Source organism: Coregonus clupeaformis, chromosome 15 (assembly GCF_020615455.1).
Source record: "Coregonus clupeaformis isolate EN_2021a chromosome 15, ASM2061545v1, whole genome shotgun sequence".
NCBI classification, from domain to species: domain Eukaryota; kingdom Metazoa; phylum Chordata; class Actinopteri; order Salmoniformes; family Salmonidae; genus Coregonus; species Coregonus clupeaformis.
The window spans coordinates 2,778,364-2,805,394 of record NC_059206.1 but is presented as its reverse complement, the minus strand read 5'-3'; the positions used below and the strand labels follow the sequence as shown (position 1 = coordinate 2,805,394).

General features: G+C 42.7%; 2 protein-coding genes across 4 annotated transcripts in view; one reads left to right on the top strand and one right to left on the bottom strand.

The window, feature by feature from the left end:
- The window catches only part of LOC121583123 (lipoxygenase homology domain-containing protein 1-like), a 71,594-nt gene extending 67,873 nt beyond the window's left edge, over positions 1–3,721 (top strand). The window contains 5 exon segments of the mRNA XM_045225345.1: positions 1,113–1,298; positions 1,562–1,732; positions 2,213–2,351; positions 2,724–2,879; positions 3,039–3,721. Of these exon segments, the coding sequence (XP_045081280.1) occupies positions 1,113–1,298; positions 1,562–1,732; positions 2,213–2,351; positions 2,724–2,879; positions 3,039–3,519 (1,133 nt within the window). The 3' untranslated portion in view covers positions 3,520–3,721.
- A 4,310-nt stretch (positions 3,722–8,031) lies between these two features.
- LOC121582138 (E3 ubiquitin-protein ligase RNF165-like) lies at positions 8,032–25,836 on the bottom strand. Of its 3 annotated transcripts, XM_045224953.1 has the most exons (8): positions 25,661–25,836; positions 13,195–13,492; positions 12,860–12,985; positions 12,384–12,516; positions 12,058–12,162; positions 11,010–11,105; positions 8,588–8,691; positions 8,032–8,386 (listed from the first exon to the last, which is right to left on the bottom strand). In XM_045224953.1, exons 1-8 carry the CDS (start codon positions 25,719–25,721, stop codon positions 8,269–8,271), a joined length of 1,041 nt encoding a protein of 346 aa, XP_045080888.1. In that variant the 5' UTR covers positions 25,722–25,836; the 3' UTR covers positions 8,032–8,268. The 3 variants fall into 3 exon arrangements, with proteins under 3 accessions (XP_045080888.1, XP_045080886.1, XP_045080887.1); XM_045224951.1 differs by lacking the exon at positions 25,661–25,836 and having other exon boundaries at positions 13,195–14,235; XM_045224952.1 differs by lacking the exon at positions 25,661–25,836 and having other exon boundaries at positions 11,010–11,102; positions 13,195–14,235.
- Between the last annotated feature and the right edge of the window lie 1,195 nt (positions 25,837–27,031).

Genomic DNA, 27,031 nt, shown 5'->3' with positions numbered 1-27,031 from the left:
CAGCAGAGGTGGAATACAACGATCCATTTTGAGTCATAGAGGCTAATGAAAGAGAAACTCCTCTGAAACCTCTTGCTCGGCTTTGCTCCTTAGCCATGCAGTTTTCCAGAGCAGAGGAGAGAGAGGCAGGCTGCTGATTGACACGATAGAGGAGCTAGGTGTCTGAGCTAACTTCAAAGAGCTCGTCATTCTGCCCTTGGCTGCCAGTGTTACTGAAGACACGGCCCTCGTCTTCTCACCAAGCCTGTGTGTGGGGGGGGTAATAATGATTATGAGCAGAGCTGTCACACACAAGACATCAGTGAGGCACTGACTGCTGTATGAACATTACACACATAAACATGTTTGTACACACACACACACACAGAGGTTAAAACATGTGAGACACACGTGCACACACTCAAGCACACACACACGCACGAGTCACACACGTGAATCAGAGGAAACAGGGCTTCTCTGGTTTCTCAATTGAGGTTTGATAAGGTAGTTGGTTAGTGGTTAATGGGGGACTATTGGAAAGGCAGTCTATGGAAGTAAATTGTATTGGTGATTTGATTATTTTTCAAGAATGTCTGACTGCTGATGGTGAAGTGATGTTTGAAAAGGCAGAAGGTTAGTAACTGATGGGGAATGTTTGCAGGGACCTGTTGGGGTGAAATTAGATTTGTAAAATCAATCTATGAAAGTAAATTGTATTGGTGAATAGATTTTTTTCAAGAATGTCTGACTGTTGTTGATGGGGGAGGTTTGAAAAGGCAGTCTGGTGACTATGGTTATTGGTGAATAGATTTTTATGAAGGCTGTAGTGTCGACTGATGGCGAGTTGAGCATTGAAAAGGCAGGCAGTTAGTGTTTAATGGAAGATATCTGAAAAGGTTAGTGAATTATTTTGTTAAATACATTTTTAAGGCTCTAGTCTGTACCTGCTAAGGGTGAGTTGAGATTCGTGAAGGAGTAACAAAGGTGGTTCAGTGAACCATGTTTGCATGGCCTTTAGCTCAGAGGGCTAACACAGTCTTGTGGTGCGCATGAGACCTGGGTTTGAATCCCAATCAGCCAATAGCACTGCAGTTTTTCATAGAAGTTGGTGACTCTCCTCCGTCTCTGCACAGGGGCAGGCACTGACGCCAACGTGTGGATCATTGTGTTTGGGGAGTGCGGTGACACTGGGACCCTGGCGCTGAAAGAGTGCCAGAAATCCAACAAGTTTGAGCGCAAGCAGACAGACGTGTTCCGTTTCCCTGACGTGCTCAGCCTCGGGGAGCTCTCTAAGGTCCGGGTCTGGCACGACAACACAGGTGAGCCAATCGGTCATCAGGAATATGATGACATGACAGGGAGGGGAGCCAATTGTGATTACAGTGAACCAGACAAAATATGAAACCTGCACACCTATTGATTGTAACTAAGCTTGCACTGTGTGTATGCACCAACTGATTGTGAACTACCTAGATCAAATCTTCAGGTTTCTCAGCAATACTTTGACTCAAAACACAATAATATGTTTCACACCTGTCTTTCCCGTCACTTGTTTCCTACTCTACTGTTATGCAATGATCAGGGCCTGCTCCAGGATGGCACATAGAATACATTGATGTGAAGGATGAGGCCATGGACAAGACATTCCGCTTCCCCTGCGACCGCTGGTTGGCCAAGAACGAGGAAGATGGTCAGATTATGAGGGAGTTGGCTTGTGCCAACAATGACATTTTAGACCTCAACGAGAAGACCAGTAAGATCAGCCTTAGTTCTCTTTAATAATATAATAATAATAATAATAATAATAATAATAATAATAATAATAATATGCCATTTAGCAGAGTAGGGTCCAGAGTTTCTCCTGGTCTGGTCATGCAGTCAGGAAAAACTCCTAGCTCGAGTCTTTACATTGCTCCAATCAGATCATAATGGAAACACTACAGTGTACTGTATTATGTAATCTACTTTGAATCCTATTCTATTGCAGTGTTTCTCAAATCCAGTCCTCACGTAACCCCAAGGTTGCACATGTTTGTTCTAGCCATCTAAGCTCTTTATTAGCTGAATCAGGTCTGCTTGTGCTGGGCAAGAACCAAAATGTTCAACATTGGGGTTACGCCAGGACTAGACACTGACCGTACTAATGTCAACGTTTGCCTAATGGACCGTTCATATGAAGAGAATACAGTCCACCCGGGGCCAAGCTAACGCACTGTCTACTTTTGATTTAAAGAATATGAAATTATTACCACCACGGCCGACACAGACAACGCAGAGACCAAAGAGAACGTCTGGATCGCATTGGAGGGGAAGAAGGGACGTTCAAAAGAATTTGTGATGGAGAACTCATCAAAGAAAAAGAGGTTCTTGCGGTACGCTGCTCTTCAGTTTAGTTTTAAAAATGGGGGTTTTGTTTGTGTAAAGAATTAGCAGAAGTTATTGGGTTGGAGCGTTTTTTCTCCATTTTCTATTACGACAGCCAGGCTCATTGGTATGATCTCCCTTGGCACTAAGAATGCTTTTACAGACTCAACAGTATACTCTGCTCTAATGAAATTCAAATCACAAGTAATAAACTCGTTAGACATTTCCAGGCATGGAAAGAAGAGCTCATGAAATCTAATCTACATCAATTTTTCTATAACAACATTTTTGCTAAATGATTTATTCAATTCTAGTCAGTTTTAATATTATTCCCTTGTAATATTCTTTAATGGTTTAAGGTCTTTGTTCTTTTCAATCAGGGGAAGCAAGGACAAGTTTGAGTTCTCCTCCAAACAGCTTGGTGACATCGCTGGCATCTGCCTGGGCCATACCCCCAAGGATGGGAAGAAGGTGAAAGGGGAGGCGTTTTGGCATGTGGAGGAGGTCGTTGTCATAGAGAAAGAGCTGGGCAACAGGTGAGTGACCCATAGCCTGACCCCAGGTATATAAACCACCTGGGGCTTATTCGGTAGGGTGCAAAGCCCTGCAGCTAGCATTATACTGTGTGGAAACCCAGGAGTTTTGTGTCTTGTGGAAGAGACAATCATTCTCCTTCTCTATCCCTCCTGTTCCAGGTTCATATTCATCTGCAACGCCCTGATCCCCCTCTCCCCGAAGAGGGACGAGTTTGTGACCATCGAGTGCACCAAGGCCATCGAGAGCTTCGCCAGCAAAGCCCGCAGCCTGGTGCCCGTCAAGTACGAGATCATCATCATCACGGGCGACGAGAAGGGGGCGGGCACCGATGCCAATGTCTTCATCACCATCTACGGCTCCAATGGTGACTCGGGCCGCCGGTCGCTACGGCAGAAGTTCCGCAACCTGTTTGAGCGTGGCCAGACTGACCGCTTCCTGCTGGAGATGCTGGATATGGGTGAGCTGCTGAGGGTGTGTGTGGAGCACGACAACACCCGCCTCAGCCCCGGCTGGCTGCTGGACCGCGTGGAGGTCACCAACACGGCCAACGGCGTCACCACCATCTTCCTGTGTGGAAAGTGGCTGGACACCAAGAAGGCGGACGGACAGATCTTTAGGGTCCTCTACCCAAAGTACTAAACACCTCATATTGAGACTTCTCCACTATATGAAAAAACGTATGTTAAGCCTCAGGACTCAATTGCACAGCAGAGCAGGAGAGAGGCCTCGCAGTGTGTTGGACTCTATCCAAGCATCTCCATAATGGAGCAAAACAAACTCTTTGAATGGAGTTTGGATGTGGGCAACTGTTTCATTTTTATAATTGCCTCAATATGGTCATGTTCTCAGGAATGGAAAATGTTTATATATTTATTATTACATTTTTTGAATATCTTATAGTATAGCTTTATTGCATTACTATCGGAGGCAGTGGCCTGGAGTTTATGGCTAAACTACAATAGGGTCATAAGGCCAGGTAACACGATTGTGCCACCATTTTAAAAGTACCTATTATCAGGAATAGCATGTTGCTCAGCTGCTTGGTTGTAAATTAGGTTTTATAAGAGAGTATACTATTTTGTACTGCTTATTCCAAAACATTCCTTTTTGTTTTTCAAAACTGCAATTTAAGATGATGGTTTGACTGATGTGTTCATCTCCCGGTGAGATTTCGTTTACCTTGTGAGGGCAGACTCAGAAAACGAATCGAAAGAGGATTGTCAGCCTCATCAGGATGGAGATCATGCTGTGTCTCATTCTCAATGAAAGCATTTAGTAGGGATTCTTTTTTTTCATCCTTCTTGTCCAACTTCAAAGAGTCATAGCTGGCCTTAATTGTAGGGACACAAGGTAACTTCTACTCACGCACTCACAAACACCAGATTTATACACCTTCTTCCATTTTTATCCAATTTATTACAAAAAGAGCACATACAAAAAGGATAATATACCAGCCTTGAAATATGTAAATTAAAAAACAGAACAGTTTGGGTTTAGCGATGCAACTTTTAAAACCATTATTATTAGTAGTAATAAATAAAGTACAAAATTCCACCAAATGTGAATCTAACATTTACACAATATGCTCATCCAGTTCATTAACACACTCATCATCATTAATGAGCTATTGCTTTAATATTAATGATAAATAGCTATATTCTCCGATAAAATATCCTATATTGAAAAACATTGCGCAGTCACAGCTAAACAGCAGATCTCATACAAAGATGGCGGCAGCCCTATCACTGGCACTTTTTGGGATATTTTCTCTTTCCTTCAGTTTTTGTTTTTCAGATGCAAGCAGCAGCAAAATTAATTCTGTAATATTCTTTGTATATCTACAAATATTTTCACCATATACTTATATACCATTGAGACTATATTCAAACCTGAGAAAAACATGCATTTTTAGTAAGGTTGTGCTGTAAGAGATCCTCTGTCTGTTCTTGAGGATTGTGATCGGAAACATTGGATGGATTCTGAGTGGAGGGAGGGATGGACGGACGGAAAGACAAAATAATAAAGAACAGGAAAACAGGGAAAGAAGAAGAATTAGTGTAGCGCAGATGAACACAATGAAACATGCCTCTGTCGTCAAACAATTTCACACATACTTTTATACAAATTAAGGAAATATTTGACCAGAGGAAATATGACCAGAGATAAAGTAAATATTTCAAAGGGTATTACTAGATTAAGTCAGGGATTAACTAAAAAAGATGGAGAGAGAAACTGTCTATTTCCGAGTACTCCTGAAATGCTGCCTTCTTTACTCTCATAAGGTATCCACAGATCTATTTGGTTAGTGAAAGCAATACGACGCCGACCACGCCACCTTGAAGTTCCCACTCCACTTATGGGGGCTAACGTCATATTTCTTTCACCTTGCAGGTTGGTCAGTGGTGACAATGAGAGAAGGGCGAGAGAAGGGAATAAGGAAGGAAAGACAACATTACACAGCATTTGGACATAGCCTACAGTTCATCATGGTGCCCGTGTAATGCAGGAGTAAGACCTCCAGATAAATATGTACCTAGTTCAGGCATGATGGCTTTTGAGTAACTGAGCGTAGGAGTTTGTGTGGCTCGGCAACAAAAATAGCTACAATCGTAAGGAAATATCTCGACACTATAAGCGAGGCACTTGTTGGGCTCAAAACTACAAGATATTTGGAAAAAGGGGAAGGAGAAATATTCCATGAGATAGGAACATGCTTTTTTTAAAGACAGAATGGAGAGAGGGATGAGAGGCAGAGAACTGGAAATGACAGTATACAATAATAATAATGATAATAATACATCTACGATCGTAACTGCGTTATGCCAGTGAGAGGGTTCCCATGTTAAAACTAAGAGTGCAAAACAAGACAAATTACAAACTTAAAAACATTTCACTCCATTGCAGTTTGTCCACTACATCACAGCATAGGGATCAGAGAAAATTGCATTGAATGGAATGTAACCAAGATATCCACAGCACCACTATCCACAGCACCACATGAGAAGAGCAGGCTCGACAGCTCAGCCCGGGACAGTAAACATAACACAGCCGGCTCGGGAGAGAGATCAAACAGCAGGGCTTTTTAGTTTAGTTTCTTCAGGAAAAATACAACTGCATGCGAAGCATTCCCATTTAATTAAAACAATGAAAAAAATGAGGTAATTGTTCTATTTTTTAAATCATTTTGTGTTATTTCTAAATAAATAAATTATGATTCAATTGCAAAAAGAAACTATATAAAATTAAATACGTACCCACGATATCTACAGTTAGTAATAAATAATGATTGTTAAATACTTAAGGCATCTCAACTGACAACACCCTGTGTAAACTATCAAAACTTCCCATAGAAAACTAGGCTAAAGAAGGAGTCAGTATCAACACTGGCAGTGCACAGGACAGTTAGGGTCAGTCCCAAACTGTCACAACTCATCCTTCAGTCCACAGGGCGTTTAGGGTCTGTCCTAACCCTTCACACGAGTTCTCAATGCATAGGACAGGACCTGTGCTAATCCTTAAAAACCTATGTAGTGTTTATGCACATTGACTCAGACATAACATAGCAACAGAACAAAAGGAAGAACACAAAATATCAACATTTAAAGAGTGTTTTTTTTACAACAAAAGTGTTCTATGACCGTTATTTTTGTCCTCATTTTGACCCCAGCCCAGTCCTGTCCATGTGCACTGTGGGGAGGATACTGCCCCAATCACACAATATTCTACATTGTTGTTCTAGCAATACAGCATAGCAACCAGCATAGCAACCACGAGGGGAGATCTGTCACATAAAAACAAGTTCAACACACAAGCTCCTCACGGTCCAAAACACAGCCTGTTTATACCTAAATATACGGAAACCAACGCAAATACAATAACAAAAAGAGGTTGTTGCTATATCTATCTATCATCACATGTGCTTGTTCTTTAGGCAATAAGGTAAACAATACGATTCCATTTTGTTGCCACCAAAAAGGGACAGTATGAACACACGCTACAGGTCAGGGACAGCCACTGACAACGTGCTCCCTTTTTCTTCATTTGTATGTTTGTGTTGAGTAAGATAATCACAGCTCAGATTAACTAAGTCGTGCACAGACAACCCCCTCCTCCGCCCTCCATTTTTTATTTGAACGCTAACACGACAGCCCAAGCCAACATTGAAACATGCATTTCACTACACTGCTCAGCCTTAACACCCGAGCCAGGAGGGGATGGCACAGAGTTGCTGTTTCCAGGGCAGCTAACCCTTCTGCTTAACCAGAATGCGCCACACCTCACTCAGTCACTGCAGTGCATGCATGATGGGGGATAGGTCCTACTACATTTTTTTTGTTGTCCTTTTTTATTTATATTTTTTACTATTCCTTATTTGGCTTTGTATTCTACAAGCACTCCAATCAAATCACTGTTAAGCTAACTTCTATATTCCCCTTTAACCCTTAACACACACTTGAACCTGCACTTTAAGTTTGTCACGCACGCGCAAGCATTGGTTAAACATACACTGAAACCCACACACTGGGGCAGAACATACATATTGCGGCAGGTCAAGCAATACCATAACGCATTTGGTTAAAAACACTCACTAACCTCTGTATTTACTCAAACGCACGCCACCCCATGCCGACATGACAGCAGTGAAATAGTCGTATTATGTCCGAACACTGATGACAGCATCAGTCCCAAGCAAATTTACAACTACTGTATTGCAAAAAGTAGAAGCTGGGTGAGATCTGAACACTCAGTTAGTCCCCCTCTTATAACAAAGTGAGGGGGGGGTTCAAAATACCACTGTGTGATACTGCTACTGTACTATCACAAATGATCTGTAGGCAAACATGGCGACAGGGCTTTTAAGTGGTTGATTAGCTTCCTGTTGTGGCAGAATAAGCAGTGTGTGTGGCAGGCTGGCAAGTGGGGTTGTGTGCTTTTCACTCTGTACATTAATGTCATGGCTTTAAGAACATGCTACAAAGACACAGGAAACAGGAAACACACCTGCCTCCCCTACCTACAACACAACAGCAACGACACCCCACCTCCAGCAAGCAACTAGTAAACCCTGTGTGCGCGTGTGTATATAGTATGTAATGTATGTGTGAGTGTTTGCATGTTTTTTTGCTGGGGATGTGCTTTTATTGAGAGAGAGAGAGAGAGAGAGAGAGAGAGAGAGAGAGAGAGAGTCAGTCTCCAGTCTCTCGTGCAGTAAGTAATCCTGGGTTGGCTCAGTAAAGCGTGAGTCAGAGAGGGTGATGATGTCACATGACAACTGGAGACATTTGGCAAAGCACCCATGTAGGGAGGGGCAGGGCCGAGTGGAAGGGAGCAGGAACCACGCCAGGGTGATTGACAGCAGCCAGGCCGTCAGGCTCCACCCCTGGGCCATCAGCTGTCCGGGTGGAGCTGCGTCTCGATGTCCACGCGGCAGATTGGACACTTCCTGCTGGTCGCCAGCCACTGGTCCACACAGCCCTGGTGGAAGAGGTGCATGCAGGGTAACCGCCTGGACAGGTGAGACGGGAGAGAAAAGGAAGAGAGTGAAGGGAGGAGGTCAATCGTCTGGTCTTCAACTCACACATACTGAAAGAGAAAATATACAGCATGCACATCACACTTGTTCAGCAGGTTCTTCGAATTTGATATGCTGCAATAGGTTAGTGTTGCAGACATTATTCAATATTCGGAGTAACCTGACAGTCATTACCTGACGTCCTCTGCCTCCTCCAGCATCGACAGGCAGATAGTACATTTCTCATCCACATCAGTCTCCTCACCCTCCTCGCCAATCTTCTTATCTAGAGGCTTCCTCTGTGGACCAATCAAATGACATACAGTGGCTTGTCAATACTTTGTAGAGCCACCTTTTGCAGCAACTACAGCTGCAAGTCTCTTGGGGTATGTCTCTATAAGCTTGGCACATCTAGCCAATGGGATTTTTTCCCATTCTTCAAGGCAAAACTGCTCCAGTTCCTTCAAGTTGGATGGAGTACAGCAATATTTAAGTCATACCACAGATTCTCAATTGGATTGAGGTCTGGGCTTTGACTAGGCCATTCCAAGACATTTAAATGTTCCCCCTTAAACCACTCGAGTGTTGCTTTAGCAGTATGCTTAGGGTCATTGTCCTGCTGGAAGGTGAACCTCCGTCCCAGTCTCAAATCTCTGGAAGACTGAAACAGGTTTCCCTCAAGAATTTCCCTGTATTTAGCGCCATCCATCATTCCTTCAATTCTGACCAGTTTCCCAGTCCCTGCCGATTAAAAACATCCCCACAGCATGATGCTGCCACCACCATGCTTCACTGTGGGGATGGTGTTCTCGGGGTGATGAGAGGTGTTGGGATTGCGCCAGACATAGCGTTTTCCTTGATGGCCAAAAAGATCAATTTTAGTCTCATCTGACCAGAGTACCTTCTTCCATATGTTTGGGGAGTCTCCCACATGCCTTTTGGTGAACACCAAACGTGTTTGCTTATTTTTTTCTTTAAGCAATGGCTTTTTTCTGGCCACTCTTCCGTAAAGCCCAGCTCTGTGGAGTGTACGGCTTAAAGTGGTCCTATGGACAGATACTATAATCTCCACTGTGGAGCTTTGCAGCTCCTTCAGGGTTATCTTTGGTCTCTGTTGCCTCTCTGATTAATGCCCTCCTTGCTTGAGTTTTGGTGGGCGGCCCTCTCTTGGCAGGTTTGTTGTGGTGCCATATTCTTTCCATTTTTTAATAATGGATTTAATGGTGCTCCGTGGGATGTTCAAAGTTTCTGATATTTTTTTTATAACCCAACCCTGATCTGTACTTCTCCATAACTTTGTCCCTGACCTGTTTGGAGAGCTCCTTGGTCTTCATGGTGCCGCTTGCTTGGTGGTGCCCCTTGCTTAGTGGTGTTGCAGACTCTGGGGCCTTTCAGAACAGGTGTATATATACACTGCGATCATGTGACAGATCATGTGACACTTAGATTGCGCACAGGTGGACTTTATTTAATTTAATAATTTATTGAATTAATTATGTGACTTCTGAAGGTAATTGGTTGTACCAGATCTTATTTAGGGGCTTCATAGCAAAGGGGGTGAATACATATGCACGTACCACTTTTCCGTTATTATTTTTTTAGACTTTTTTTAACCAAGTTATTTTTTTCATTTCACTTCACCAATTTGGACTATTTTGTGTATGTCCATTACATGAAATCCAAATAAAAATCCATTTAAATTACAGGTTGTAATGCAACAAAATAGGAAAAACGCCAAGGGGGATGAATACTTTTGCAAGGCACTGTATTCAGATTAGAATCAGACAGGGTCAAGAGTTTTTAAAGAGTCAACTAAGGCTTCAGATGTAAGCGACATTGCTTTTTGAAAACTTTGAGTTTGTATACAGTACAATACCACACAGAATTCTAACCTGTACTTGTATCTATGATGAATTTGTGTAGCGGGGGTGATTTGGAATCATGCTCTCGTAGTGAGGTAGCCCTGTGAGACTTGTAAGCCCTCAGACCTTGAAGATGTCCTCTCGGTCTAATGGTTAAGACATTAAATTCCCACTAGTTACATTTGCAATATACAGGTAACTGACAAAATAAAGGAAACACCAATATAAAGTGTCTTAATAGGGCGTGGGCCACCACGAGCCAGAACAGCTTCTATGCACCTTGGCATAGATTCTACAAGTGTCTGAAACTCTATTGGAGGAATGCGACACCATTCTTCCACGAGAATTCCATTATTTGGTGTTTTGTTGATGGTGGTGGAAAACGCCATCTCAGGTGCCACTCCAGAATCTCCCATAAGTGTTAAATTGGGTTGAGATCGGGTGACAGATGGCCATGGCATATGGTTTACTTCGTTTTCATGTTCATCCAAACATTCGGTGACCACTCGTGCCCTGTTGATTGAGGCATAGCCATGGTAGCCAAAATAATGGCCTGCAAGCATTTTTATACATTACCCTAAGCATGATGGGATATTAATTGCTTAATTAACTTGGGAACCACACCTGTGTGGAAGCACCTGCTTTCAATATTCTTTGTATTGCTAATTTACTCAATTGTTTACATTATTTTGGCAGTTGCTTGTAGCTCCACTTGTGTGTGTATATATTTGTAACTCAGAGAGCTGCCTCCTCACCTTCTTGTATTTGTGTGGGAAGGTGAATCTCTCTATGGTGGTCTGAACAGCTCCCCTACTGACACTTCCCAGCCTGTCTTCAAGCTGCAACAGCTCCTAGGGCACAGGAGAGCAAGGCTTTAGACAGATAACTTCACTACACCTATGCAAGTAGCAACCGGTCAGCACTGGTATAAGGTAACATATAATTAAATCTTGCCATTAAAGCTTAACCATTAAAAACAAGTATAGTATCCATGTGTAACACAAGCAATAACATTAATATATACTGAACAAAAATATAAAACGCAACATGTAAAGGTTTGGTCCCATGTTTCATGAGCTGAAATAAAATATCCCAGAAATCTTCCATATGCACAAAAAGTGTATTTCTCTCCAATTTTGTTTACATCCCTGTTAGTGAGCATTTCTCCTTTGCCAAGATAATCCATCCACTTGACAGGTGTGGCATATCAAGAATCTGCATGATCATTACACAGGTGCACCTTGTGCTGGGGACAATAAAAGGCCACTAAAATGTGCAGTTGTGTCACACAACACAATGCCACAGATGTCTCACGTTTTGAGGGAGCACACAATTGACATGCTGACTGCAGGAATGTCCACCAGAGCTGTTGGCAGATAATTGAATGTTAATTTCTCTACCATAAGCCACCTCCAATGTCGTTTTAGAGAATATGGTAGTAGGCCCAACCGGCCTCACAACCGCTGACCATGTGTAACCACGCCAGCCCAGGACCTCAACATCCGGCTTCTTCACATGCGGACAGCTGATGAAACTGAGGAGTATTTCTGTCTGTAATAAAGCCCTTTTGTGGGGAAAAACTCATTCTGATTGGCTGGGCCTGGCTCCCCAATGGGTGTGCCCCTGCCCAGTCATGTGGAATCCATAGATTAGGGCCTAATTAATTATTATTATTTAAATTGATTGATTTCCTTATATGAACTCTAACTCAGTCAAATCTTTGAAATTGTTGCATGTTGCATTAATATTTTTTTTATTTTTTTTTTAGATATTGGTCAAATTGATATAGAGATGGACATTTACCTCATAGCTCTCTCGTACAGCGGAAGCGTGACGTGAGGGGTTGAGGCCCTGCAAAGCCAACAGGTGGAGTTGGGGGTACGGGTAGTTTCTGATCTCATGCACAACCTGTCAAACACACAAAAGAAGACACGTCAGTCATGAACAGTTAACAGAACTCTGTTGGACAACACAGGACCAAGCACCGAATCACTGATGGACGAAAAGACAGAAAGGCAGACATCAAACAACCAACAGGCAGCACACAGACAGTCTCAACAACACAGCCACTAAACAGTCAACATAGACAAGCAGAGACCAACCACAACAGCCAACAGTCATGAATGTACCACTTGTGCAGATGAGGTGTTTCTGGGAAAGTGGTGCATTCTGGGGGATGCTGCCAGGTAATGCTGATAGTGCTGTGGAAGCTGCTGGAGCTGGTACTGATGGTGAGAGAGGCCAGCGTCCACACTGAGGTCCCTACGAACAGACAGAGAGAGAGAGAGACACAGAGAGAGAGACACAGAGAGAGAGAGAGACACACAGGACAGAGACCTAGATTAACATCAACACAGAGTAAAATTAACACTGATCACAGTTTAGCATTTTCCTCCCAAACGGTTAAGATTTGGAATGGGTTTGCTAATCCTAGATATGTCCTTATGAGTAACTTCTACCCACATCCATAAACACTCCCGAGGTGCTCCATACAGACAGGGGGAGAGACACATAAACCTACACCACTAATGCCAGACAGATGGAGGGATGAAACGATGACTTATCGTCTCCAAGGCTTCCCGTTTAATTTCAAACTGTGACTCACCAGTCTGTGCCTTCGGCCAGGTAGCGCGGCTGCTGGCTGATTGGCTGTGGGACGTGGATGGGAGGGGAGTAGTCGTACCCAGAGCGGAGTCTGTGAGGGTTCAGAGGAACGCGCTCCAGAGTTCGTCTGCACGGAGGAGGCATTTACATACATTAGCATTTGGAAATAGGAGGGGGTGTAGTGTTCTAGTGTCTGGCCATCTCAGTGACTCAGAGTGTGTGTGAGTGAAAGAAAGAGACAAAGCAGGCCTGTAAATGTGTGTCCAATGGAGCATGCAAGTGTGTGCGCACGTGTCTAGGAGAGTGAGCTTAAAAAAAGTGTGTTTGTGGTCTTACCTGGAGTGTGGGAGGATCCTGCGGTGCTGCGCCTCTAGAAGCTGCTGCTGGATGAGGTATTGCTGGTGTAAGGCCTGAGGTAGGAACGGAGGCCCAGTGACGTCCTGGAACTGAGGGGGGGGCGGCAGGGGCGGAGGGTGGTGGGGGGCCGGGGGCAGGTGAGGGGCCAGGCCAGTCTGGGGGGGTTGGCTGACGTGACCCAGGGGGAACTCAGCTGAGATGGGCGCCTGAGGGGCCCCTAGGTGGAAGTGTCGGCAGGAGGTAGCATGGCTGTGCTGATGCCTGGTGAAGTGTGCCCCTGCAGGAGACAAGTGCACCCAATCAGGATTCAGAGGAAGTAGGCCCCAACCAATCAAGACAGAGAAGACACAGCCATCAGACGATAGGGAGACACCAATCATATCCACACAGAGAGTACAGAGTGATCAACCAATCAGCCAAGACAACACACTCACCCGATCAGACAAGACACCAGAGAGAGTAGACAGAGTGATCACACCAAATCAGTCAGTCAGATAGTAGAGGGAGTCATCCGTCACACTCAATCAAATGTCACACAGACCAACTACACAGACAGCTCTAACAGGCAGCACAACCACACAGAATCAGACAAGGTAAAATAACAAAATTGAATAACAGAGAGCAATTACAGTCAGAACAGAGAGACAGACAGATCATACTCAAGACAGAAACCACAACCACACACACAGACAGACAGAGATCAAACAGTCAGAACAGAGACGGACATAATCGGAAACACACAGTCAGAAACAGACACACACAACAGAGATCACTCACAACAGTCATACAGATCACTCACCCAGTCATACAGATCAGTCATACAGATCAAATGACCCACAGTCATACAGATAAAATGACCCACAGTCATACAGATCAAATCACCCACAGTCATACAGTTCACTCACAGTTAGAAGACACGTCAGTCATGAACAGTTAACAGAACTCTGTTGGACAACACAGGACCAAGCACCGAATCACAGGTTGAGAGCTTCAAGTTCCTTGGTGTCCACATCACCAACGAACTATCATGGTCCAAACACACCAAGACAGTCGTGAAGAGGGCACGACAAAGCCTATTCCCCCTCAGGAGACTAAAAAGATTTGGCATGGGTCCTCAGATCCTCAAAAAATTCTACAGCTGCACCATCGAGAGCATCCTGACTGGTTGCATCACCGCCTGGTATGGCAACTGCTTGGCCTCTGACCGCAAGGCACTACAGAGGGTAGTGCGTACGGCCCAGTACATCACTGGGGCAAAGCTCCCTGCCATCCAGGACCTCTATACCAGGCGGTGTCAGAGGAAGGCCCTCAAAATTGTCAAAGACTCCAGCCACCCTAGTCATAGACTGTTCTCTCTGCTACCGCACGGCAAGCGGTACCGGAGTGCCAAGTCTAGGTCCAAAAGACTTCTCAACAGCTTCTACCCCCAAGCCATAAGACTCCTGAACAGCTAATCATGGCTACCCGGAATATTTGCACTGCCCCCCACCCCATCCTTTTTACGCTGCTGCTACTCTGTTAAGTATTTATGCATAGTCACTTTAACTCTACCCACATGTACATATTACCTCAACTACCTCAACTAGCCGGTGCCCCCGCACATTGACTATGCAACGGTACCCCCTGTATATATAGCCTCCCTACTGTCACTTTATTTTACTGTATATATAGCCTCCCTACTGTCACTTTATTTTACTTCTGCTCTTTTTTTCTCAACACTTTTTTGTTGTTGTTTTATTCTTACTTTTTTTGTTTAAAATAAATGCACTGTTGGTTAAGGGCTGTAAGTAAGCATTTCACTGTAATGTCTGCACCTGTTGTATTCGGCGCATGTGACCAATAAAATTTGATTTGATTTGATTTGATATACAGATCACTCACACAGTCATACAGATCAATAACACACAGCAAGAAAACAGAAAGCGACCTCACCCAGGAAGAGAGAACACAAAAGAGGTGAAAGAGCAGACACACAGTGACCCCCATGGAGCGATCTCTAAGCTCCAGAGAGAGCCCAACTGTCCTGCTGATATCCTGTCGTTCTACATGGTCAGCTGGGAGTAAAGGGGTACACTGGGCACTGACGACTACCGTTTAGTTTTGTGGACAATCTATGCTTCTGATAATATCAGCTAGGTTGGATTTTAAGGTTTGATGTGGACTTTTGTTTAAGTGGGTTTGTATAATGAATTATGAATAAGTACCCTGGTTTTAAATTGGACCTGTGCATAAGATAATGAATGTAAGATTCTCGTATGGTGCAGAGTTCCCGTGAATGTACTGTTTAACATGTGGTGGCACATATTTTAAAATGTTCTTTAGCATGCTACTTATTCAGAGCCACTGTTGAACTGTTGATAATCATATATAATCTACTTGCAGCTATGTTCAAATAATATATTTTATTGTCACATACACCGGATAGGTGCAGTGAAATGTGTTGTTTTGCAGGGTCATCCATAGTAGTACAGCGCCACTGGTGCAAATTAGGGTTAAGTGCCTTGCTCAAGGGCACAGACAGATTTTTCACCTTATCGCCTCAGGTATTCAAACCAGTGACGTTTTGGTTACTGGCCCAACTCTAACCGCTAGGCTTCCTGCTGAGCTGTGCGATGTAACTGTTGTACTACCATTAGACCTATGAGCACTAGGCCTACAGGCCTCTCATTATGGAGCCTGGCATTATAGGATCAACTGCTAGATCCACCAGCCGTTAAGGGCTCTTGGGGTGTGGCTCAATAGTGACAAGTGGCTTCCTCTCCACGTCTCCTTTCCTTCATCTGCGCTGTAGTTGGGAATGTGGCCAGACGGAAGACACTCCTGAGAAAGGCACATGACAGCACGCCTGGAGTTTGCAAAAAGGCACATGAAAGACAGATCATAAGGCAAAAGATTATGTGGTCTATTGAGACAAAAATGTAACTCTTTGGCCTGAATCCAAAGCCCTATGTCTTAGGACTGGGCGGTATACCGTATTTTACGATATACTGGTATTGATGCAAGGACCGGTTTGGGTTTTTACTTTACCTTCTATAACGGTATTTGAATGTTTTTATTTTATTATGTGATACACCATATGCAAGTCCATTTTTATAGTTTACTTAGCTACTTTGAGTTCTCTCTCAGCTTTCTCTTTCTCCATGCCGCTTTCCACACAGACCTAGCCCAGTCCCGTCACTTGAGGAGCGCACTTGTGTTCAATCTGCATGGTCAATGCAGCACATGCAATAATGTTGATGACAACAATGCTGTTTCACTTTGCTTCTTGATATAAATCCACTAGCGTTCTATAATTACACTATTAGTTTGTGTTTCTTACATCTGCAAACAGCTAGTTTGTCTTTTCTTAGCAACTTGGACTAAATATTTTTTGCCGCTAATGCTAATCGCTAGTTAGCTGGCTAGCTAGCTAATAAATGTACTGAGTCAGCGCAAACATAATTAGCTATACAGCCTGATAATACCAGTGACGGTGTAGACCTAAATCAGCATGTTGTTTGTGCAACAGTATCTTCTAAATCAAAGAGGAATACGCAAAGCATGAACGTTAGCTACATGAAGTAGCTAAGAGAAAACATTCAATGTAGCCAACAATTATAAAGTCCCCTAGGAAACACAACACTTTGGTTCCTACCCTGTCACAATAACTCCTCCCTGGCATTTTCATTCGTTGTCATGTCAAACAACACTGTATTCAATGTGCCCACTAGTATATTCTAAGTATAGAATTAGAATAATCATTCTATTTTTATGATTCCAACAGTTCACCAAAGTGTTTTGCTCTAAATCTGAAGTAAAATCGCAATTGCAACATTTGGTTAAAAATAAGGCCTAGATTGCTTGCCCATACCGTGCAGCCCTACGTGACAGTGTGGAAATGATCTCAAATGAGTGCAAGGAATGCAGAAATGTATGAAAACGCTGAAAATTATTTTAGGTTGAAGTTGAATTGAACAGTATAAAACAATCAGAATGGAGAAAAACACATTGAAATCACGTAGAATGTACAGTGGGGAAAAAAAGTATTTAGTCAGCCACCAATTGTGCAAGTTCTCCCACTTAAAAAGATGAGAGAGGCCTGTAATTTTCATCATAGGTACACGTCACCTATGACAGACAAATTGAGGGAAAAAAAATCCAGAAAATCACATTGTAGGATTTTTTATGAATTTATTTGCAAATTATGGTGGAAAATAAGTATTTGGTCACCTACAAACAAGCAACATTTCTGGCTCTCACAGACCTGTAACTTCTTCTTTAAGAGGCTCCTCTGTCCTCCACTCGTTACCTGTATTAATGGCACCTGTTTGAACTTGTTATCAGTATAAAAGACACCTGTCCACAACCTCAAACAGTCACACTCCAAACTCCACAATGGCCAAGACCAAAGAGCTGTCAAAGGACACCAGAAACAAAATTGTAGACCTGCACCAGGCTGGGAAGACTGAATCTGCAATAGGTAAGCAGCTTGGTTTGAAGAAATCAACTGTGGGAGCAATTATTGGGAAATGGAAGACATACAAGACCACTGATAATCTCCCTCGATCTGGGGGCTCCACGCAAGATCTTACCCCGTGGGGTCAAAATGATCACAAGAACGGTGAGCAAAAATCCCAGAACCACACGGGGGGACCTAGTGAATGACCTGCAGAGAGCTGGGACCAAAGTAACAAAGCCTACCATCAGTAACACACTACGCCGCCAGGGACTCAAATCCTGCAGTGCCAGACGTGTCTCCCTGCTTAAGCCTGTACATGTCCAGGCCCGTCTGAAGTTTGCTAGAGTGCATTTGGATGATCCAGAAGAGGATTGGGAGAATGTCATATGGTCAGATGAAACCAAAATAGAACTTTTTGGTCAAAACTCAACTCGTCGTGTTTGGAGGACAAAGAATGCTGAGTTGCATCCAAAGAACACCATACCTACTGTGAAGCATGGGGGTGGAAACATCATGCTTTGGGGCTGTTTTTCTGCAAAGGGACCAGGACGACTGATCCGTGTAAAGGAAAGAATGAATGGGGCCATGTATCGTGAGATTTTGAGTGAAAACCTCCTTCCATCAGTAAGGGCATTGAAGATGAAACGTGGCTGGGTCTTTCAGCATGACAATGATCCCAAACACACCGCCCGGGCAACGAAGGAGTGGCTTCGTAAGAAGCATTTCAAGGTCCTGGAGTGGCCTAGCCAGTCTCCAGATCTCAACCCCATAGAAAATCTTTGGAGGGAGTTGAAAGTCCGTGTTGCCCAGCGACAGCCCCAAAACATCACTGCTCTAGAGGAGATCTGCATGGAGGAATGGGCCAAAATACCAGCAACAGTGTGTGAAAACCTTGTGAAGACTTACAGAAAACGTTTGACCTGTGTCATTGCCAACAAAGGGTATATAACAAAGTATTGAGAAACTTTTGTTATTGACCAAATACTTATTTTCCACCATAATTTGCAAATAAATTCATAAAAAATCCTACAATGTGATTTTCTGGATTTTTTTCTTCTCATTTTGTCTGTCATAGTTGACGTGTACCTATGATGAAAATTACAGGCCTCTCTCATCTTTTTAAGTGGGAGAACTTGCACAATTGGTGGCTGACTAAATACTTTTTTTCCCCACTGTATGTGTTGCCACCCTAGAGTCACGCAGTACTCATAAAGCAAATGTAGAACTTGTATTATTCAAAAACAAAAAAAACATAAAATACCGTCCATGTTTTTCTTACAATACCGTGATATGATATTTTGGCCATATCGCCCAGCCCTACTATGTCTGGAGAAAACCAGGCACAGCTCATCCCCCGTCAAACAACATCCCCACCGTGAAGCATGGTGACGGCAGCACCATGCTATGGGTATGCTTTTCAGCGGCAGGGACTGGGAGACTGGTAAGAGAACAATGAATGGAGCCAAATGCAGGCAAATATGTGATGAGAACCTGGTTCAGAGAGCAAACGACCTTAGACTGGGGCGAAGATTTACGTTCCAACAGGACAATGTCTCCAAGCATACAGCCAAAGCAATGTTGGAATGGCTTCAGAACAAGAATGTGAAAGTCCTTGAGTGGCCCAGCCAAAGCCTAGACTTGAATCCCATTGAAAATCTGTGGAAAGACTTGAAGATTGCTGTTCACCGCCACTCCCCATCTAACTTAACAGAGATTGAGAAAATCTGCTAGGAAGAATGGGAGAAAATCCCCAAATCCAGATGTGCAAAGCTGATAGACATACCCAAGATGACTCAAAGCTGTAATCACCGCCAAAGGTGCTTCTAAAAAGTATTGACTCAGGGGTGTGAATACTTATGTAAATGTTATATTTCTGTATTTCATTTTCAATATATTTGCAAACATTTCTAGAAACATGTTTTCACTTTGTCATTATGTGGTATTGTGCAGATGGGTGAGAATAAAAATATATTTAATCCATTTAGAATTTAGGCTGTAAACAACAAAATGTAGAATAAGTCAAGGGGTATGAACTTTCTGAAGGCACTGTATATTCCTCATGTATCAACCCTGGGTTAGGGCCGCCTCTCGGTCTGTCTCGGTCTATGGAAGGAGGAGCAGTGTGGCCAACCTGCTGAATCAGCACGCTGCTGGGTCACAGCCAAACAATCAATATCCATTACAGCCAGAGGGAGGTGTGGGGAGGGGGAGGCACTACAGCTGCTCCTTTAGCTCCCGTTATAGTCTCCCAGCTGTCTGAGCTGGGGAACAGACACCAAGGTCTGGGGGGGTTGGGATGGCTCTCCTCTCTCAGACATGCAGGCAGGCCTTATGTGAAAAGCACAAACCCACAGACTGACTATGAATGGCCAGGCTCCATGTATAGACATCTTTAGTGCCATCCGAGTTAATTCAAGCAAGAAGTGTTTTTTTAAAACTGTATTACTGTGATAAAATTATACTACTGAAATCCATAATGATAAAAAGTGGCTTGTAAAACAGCTATGCAATGTTATTCTAATTTGATGCAGAGACGAGTGTGTAATCATTAACTTTACTGTTTGGAGGGGAATTTCCAGTAGCACTGCCTTTGTAATGTCTATGTAATGATTATGATAAGCAGAGGTTCTAAATGCTCTATGGGTTCAAGTTTAGCTGATGGTTACATATTTGGAAAGAAATTACACTGATTTAAATAAATGTATTCGATACAGTGGTTGGAATATTTAATTACAATCCAGAGGGTACTTCAGGTCAACTCTAAATGTGGTCATCATTCCTCTTTTCCCTTTCTACATCATAGCCTACGTAATTCAAAGCAGTGTGACTGTTCTAGTCACAAACCGAGGTGACAGATTCTGCTTGGTTATTATTTTGCTGCCTTGAGACATAGGAAACCCAGTGAACCTTAGAGCCATAAGAGGAGCCATTATGTTGGCTGGCTGAGGAATTACCGCAGAAAGAAAAAATGTTGCCTTCTGGTTTCGGTGGACCAGAGGATGCCGTTTCAAGGCATTTTCACTCCGTTCTGACGCAATGCATTACGTCACTGTTGTGCAAAGATACAGGGACCCCAATAACAATGGGTTAAACTGACCCCAATAACAAAGGAGAAACATAATCATATATTTTTTTTAACAACAAGAACTCAAGGTGGAAACGATCAGTGCTATGATGATTATAATTATAAATGGACCATAGGACAATAAAATAACATTAAACAGGCCTTATTTGGCACACATTGCACCTCTCACACAACCTCTACAGCATACAGTCTCTCTCTGCGCATACCTCTCTCAGCGCTGAGCTCGGGCTGTAAAATCTCCTGACTGGTGCATATCTGAGCACTCAGCCCCTCCAGAGCAGCACGTGCACACATACAGCCAGCCCCTCCCCACAGTGCGGCATGTCTCCTCCGTATGACTGACAGGCATGAGCCCTGCCCACCCATGACTGCAGCAGTCTGACCCGGCTGTCTCTGCAGTTTTATAATCACTGCTACTACTCTCCCCTACATAATCCCCATCAACACTACACACCCAATTCCATCGGTAGCACGAGCATCCCATTACTTTACAACGCACGAAGAGCGGAGGGGACGAGGTAATGTGTAGGCTAAGCAGTGCAGTAGCTATCAACCAATCCTGAAGGATTTAGTATGTCGGCCTATCCGATGTAATGGCAGTAGGAAATTGGTTTGAGGAGGGGGTAGCTAAGAAAATACCTTATGTTTTGCATATGAATAACCCAAAGCACCCAAAAGATTCATAAGCCATTATGGATAGGTGTCCCATGCTTAGTAAAGTATAGTAAAATAAAGGTGCTCTTATTAATCCTTGTGGTATGTGTACTATTTAATCTTATGATTAGAATGCAAATGTAAAACAAAATCTAAAGCAGCTGCATGCACGGAACACTACAGCAGTGTTGAATAATGTATGTCATTGACTGCCTAATATGACCTTGTAAGTGTTTGAAGAATAAGGCGCTGACAATAGCCTTTACCTGCGTGCTCTAGGTAGGAAGGCTATGAACCTTAGCCGGACCTCTTAGCTTTCTTAGTACAAGCAACTGTCATAGAAAGTCTCTCCTCACAAGAACAACATGAGATTGCTGTGATGTGTTGTCCCACCTAGCTATCTTAAGATGAATGCACTAATTGTAAGTCACTCTGGATAAGATCTTCTGCTAAATGACTAGAATGTAAATGTAATGAAGGCAGTCTTAAGTATGCATGAAAAGTGCTCTGTACTATCAATGCAGTCTGTTATTGAATTGGTCATGTGAAGACCAAATTGAACACAATCTAGCATACATTTCTATTATCAATAAACAAGTAGGCCTAGCCCACATAACATACTTTCTCCCCGTACAAATGTTTTGCCATATTCAAATCACACTTTAGGCTAATTTCAGTGTGTTAGAAAGTGATACACCCACATAGAAGTCTGCCGAAGACATAGCAAAGAGGTACCAACGACACTAACTGAGGTGTAATGCTTTTGTCACAGATTTATTCTACCTTAATAGTATTTATGCAATGTCTTTTACTGTCTATTTTACTGTAAATTGTATTGAGATGTTCAAATCCACTTTAAATACAGTTTGATTCAATGTGCTTTAACAAAAACGGGCATAGAGAAAGTTTTGTTAATTGATTTCTGTTTGCTGCCGATTGTTCTAGCTCACCTAAACAGCTAGGTGCCATTCTATAATGAACCAAAGGAGAATATGCATCTATGTGCATATATGTCAAGGTAAAGAAGTGTCAATGTAAATGTTTTCCTTGCTAGTTTTGAGATATAGGCTAGCCTATAAGTTTGTTGTTTTATAAAGCAATTACATGTAACATTGAAATGACCGGTGTTTACCCACTCTGTATAGCTATTGAATGGCTGGTACCACTTCCAACAAGACATTTTTCAAGAACAACATAGTAAACAAAACCGACATGACCTCCATAGCGTTTAGATCAGTGTTTAATGTTGTGTGTTATGTAGAGGGACTTCAAGGTGCGTATTCAGCCTCATAACAAAACTCAAAATCTCCCGTCCTGGTCAGTATCTGAAAGACACTAAGACTCATTATTTTACAAAAAATGTAAAGCCAAATTCATCAGTTGCGTGTGACACTGTGCATAATATGGAATAATACTTTCGTAACCAGATTGCGAAAATATATGTTTTGACTCCACTAAAACCGAGACTGGCGGAAAGGATGAAAAGAGGAGAAAGTTTTGCTCACTACTACTACAGTACACAACCAATGTGTCACAGCCGACAAGACTGTTAAATACAGATGGAATGCGTATTGATTGGGGGTTGGGGGGGTTGACTGTATGGTTCCAACAAATCACTGCCTCCCATGTCTCAGTCAAAATGAAATTTCACAGCAGGACAAGAGATTTGGCTGTCCCTAATCCTATGATTGGGACTGGGGAGAGAGCAGCACCTTGAAGTGCCTCCACAAGAGAGAGCAGAGAGATGAGAGCACAGAGAGATAGAGGGGGGACCGCCTCAGTGACGGCACGGTGGGGGGTGGGGGGGAAACACACATGGAAATCAGCAAAAAGCACACTGAAGGTTAGGAAAAATACTAGAAGTCTTTATTGGAAAATATTAGTATGTGTGGCACTGTGTGATAATAGTAATAATAATGCAACTACATGCAAATAATGACCAAAGGCAAGGCCTGACCATGCTCTGTAGTATTAACAGAACAGAAGCAGCATCCAATGAGTAGATGTGTATGCTACAGCACATTTCAGTACAGCAGGGACATCTCTACACAAAGATTACATTGGAATCTGCTGTTCAATGTGAAAACATAAACAGAATTTTAAAAATGATCATGCATTAGGTTCTAATACAAGAACATAAGGTAGAGAGAAAGCACAACCAAAGAATAAAGACACTTTGATTCTAAAAGGAGTTCTACAGCAGTGCAGGATATACACATCCCTGTAAAATGGATAGCATTCTGTGGAGGTGTGTAAGAGACTGGGGAGTTTGGCATGACAGTGGATCACAAAGGGAATTTTAACCGCGAGTCAAGTCTTGTCGATTCGCTGTGACAAACTAAATGGGTTAATTCAATTAGAAGAAACAATGGCTGGTACACATGGTTAGGATTACGACTGGCCGTTTAGCCACTAGAACAGGTTCTGTGGACCATCAAAGGTGGCAATTTTGGATCGTTTGAGAAATAAAGGCATGCAAATTAGAATGCAGATTTATTGTAGCCAGTTACTGTCCAATTGGTTAATTGTGATTAGGATGATAGCATTTGGGAGGGGGAATGAATGTGATTCATGATTCAAACAGGCTATCAGGTATGCAAGTGGTACAATGCACCTTTGATTGAAGGGGGATGACTGGAGACAGCTATCCTCAAGTTCTATCAAGCCTGGCTATAATCAAATCGGGGGGCCAAGGGGTCAAAATGTATCCACTTTACAGAAATTTACAGCAGAATGTAGTCTATCCACACTGAATGGGAAAATCACAACGACATTTTGTAGTAATAGGCGTAATGCTACAATGGGTTATGTACTAAAGAGCAACATGACAGTTTAAATAAAGACAAACTGTTTTCTAGAGAAGGTGTTATTCTTTAGTCTGTTACACAGAAGGATACGGTATGAGTGGGAGAACTCGGGTTTTAATGCCAATGTCGTCTTCAGATGGAAAGAGGAAATGAAGAAGAAGGGGTTCACAATACAGCTAGATGCAGAGAACAGGCAGAGGCTACGGCAGACAGCAGCAGATGATCGTTAGCTACACAATGAAGGGGGACAAAGGTCTGAGAAATGCGGAATGTAGCGCCAGCCTCGATACTATGGAACAGGAAAAAAGAACACAAATAAAAGCACAATGAAATCATTGGTGCTACTGCATGTATTTTAAAATGCACGTTCATATTAGTATTATTATATAATCAGCACAGATAGCCTTTTGCTGCATATGGAGGATGTTATTTTGGTCAATTTCGGTAGTATGGTGTCTGCAATCGAGCAAAACAAAAGGCAGTCAGTTGTGCTCATGTTTTTCCTTGAACATATTGCTAGATAGTCTCAAAATAGAGATGGGGTTTGGTTTCGGGGTTGAGACAAAAAAAATAATAATCCAAACCTACTGGATAGTGTTTTTGACCGTACTATATGTTGCCAATAAGAAAACGCGTCGTAGGCTGCATCACATTTTAACCCACCTAACCAGCTATTGCCACATTCAATCAGTCATTTTATTGCGTTAATCGCATAATTAAAATGTATATAAATGAGGGATTTAGAAAGCCGACATAAAAAAGTACAGCCTCAACCAATAACATCTAGATACCTACACAACATTTTCGCTGAAGGCAACTAGCTAACCCCACACACCATGTTGTCAAGACTCGAGGCTCGCCTAAACCAAAATGGATAAACAATTGATGTCACCGATGTCATGTTCACTAACCAGCTGTTTGGTCAGATTAAAAACCCAGCCAGTTGTTACGGTATTAGTCGACGGTGCAAAATATAATTAACCGTTAGAGTTGGACAAATTGGGAGAAACGACACCACTAGCTAGTTAGCTACATTATTAGCTAGAAAATTACGGTATTCGACTCACTACTCGCAAGTCTATCACCAAAATATTCTAGCCTGGCCAGATAAACTAGTTAGCTGTTTTAGCTAGCTACCGTTTTGCTTAGTTGGCTTGGCAGGATAACATTTGGACTTTGACAATAATAAGTGCAAGCTAAAACGGATGGCAAAACATTAACGTTACGTATTCGTTATAGCTGTATTAGCTACATAGCTAGCTATTTTGCTTATGTCGTTTGACATGGTTCGATTACAACCTTTACTGCAAACCCGGATTTTATTCTCTCGAGCGCAGCTAGCTGGCTGGCTAGCTAGCATTATTAGCTTGGCCATTGCAGATGACAGCTAGATAGCTTTAATATTTAAATATATGGGAACGAGAAGAGACAAAAATGGATAGAATAAAGAAATAACTTTACCTCTATTTCTTACAGAGCCAAATACGGGAAGAACCAAATATCCGACATGTACTAACACCATCCTGGCTCCTTTGTTGTATCACTAGCCTGTGAGACAGATGGTCCATGGAAATGGTATCTTCCAATCCCTGCACATTCAAACGGGACATGCTTCTCAGCTTCATCGCAGACAAAGACAGAATGAACCAATCAATGAACACCTCTGTTCGGAAGCCTCTTCCTGTGGCACCCGGGACAGCCAATCAGATTAGCGACGAGTCTTTTACAAAAAAGTGGAATGTCAGTCTTCTCGACGCCCACTCTAGTCTATCACGCTCAGATCCAGTGTTGAATATCATTGCATTTATTTCATACCAATACACCTTACTGTTAAAAATGTACAGATTTGGCCATGTTCCTATACCCCAGGACTTCTTTGTTGTAGGGATATTGTAAGCCAGGCTGACAGAAGGATAAATTGTCATGCCATGGCGTTCCATGGCGCTCCTGGCTACTCAAGTCTGCACCAACAGAATTAAGACAGGAGCTGAGCAGAGGCGTATACTACAAAGCAGGATCAATGAGTTAGCCAGCTAACTTTGATTAAGCAACCAGAAATAACAATTGATTTTATGGTACATTAAAAAAAGCTACATTTTGATATGTATTTTCATTTGTTAAATCAATAAGACCATGCCCATTTCAAGCTTATTATTCTACAAAATAAAAAGTTATATCAGAATATTTAGGCAGGCTAGCTGGCTAACTCCATGATCCTGCTTTGTAGTATACCCCTCTGGTCTGACATGGGAACAGATGGAGAGGGGAGGGTGGAGGGGTCACTAAACTCAGCCCCATATGTCATTCTCTACTCAGTGGCAACCCTTAGGCCGCCTAGCCTACCATGATCCCTATATAATCGCCTCTGGTCTTACACAAAGGACCCTGAGCTCTGCTACTGCACCCCCGGCCACCTATTGTCGGCCTAGGCATTTATGCAGGTCATGCTCCAGCCGTTGGATCTCATTTACCCGTAAAATTAATATCATACTGACAGAGGCTGAACAACACTCTTTCACATCCCCACTATCAAACTGACCCTTCATTTAGTGTGACACAAGTAGTCAGACCGGTCATATGGATCAAATCAGAAAAAAGGGGAAACCATTCCTTTGCATTGTTCCCCAATGAGAGATTTGGTTGATTTAGTATTTTTGGTACAAAATATTAATATTCAGACACACAAATAGCACTACACTGATCTCCAAGTTCTGATTGGAATAAAATCCCCATCACATAGCTATCATCTATATATAAAATGGTATTCCTGCACACAGATTTCTGAATGTATTTTCTGAGTCAAGCAAGGACATATTTGTAGAACATTGTGTG

Bases quoted from the DNA above. Each gene is read 5' to 3' on its own strand.
- LOC121582138 (XM_045224951.1), bottom strand. From the start codon at position 13,595: ATGATTGGTGTCTCCCTATCGTCTGATGGCTGTGTCTTCTCTGTCTTG. The intron at 12,163-12,383 runs GTACATTCATGA...TGTGTTTGACAG, and splicing joins ACACCTCATCTGCACAAGTG to GTTGTGCATGAGATCAGAAA. The intron at 11,106-12,057 runs GTAAATGTCCAT...CCTGTGCCCTAG, and splicing joins CTGTACGAGAGAGCTATGAG to GAGCTGTTGCAGCTTGAAGA.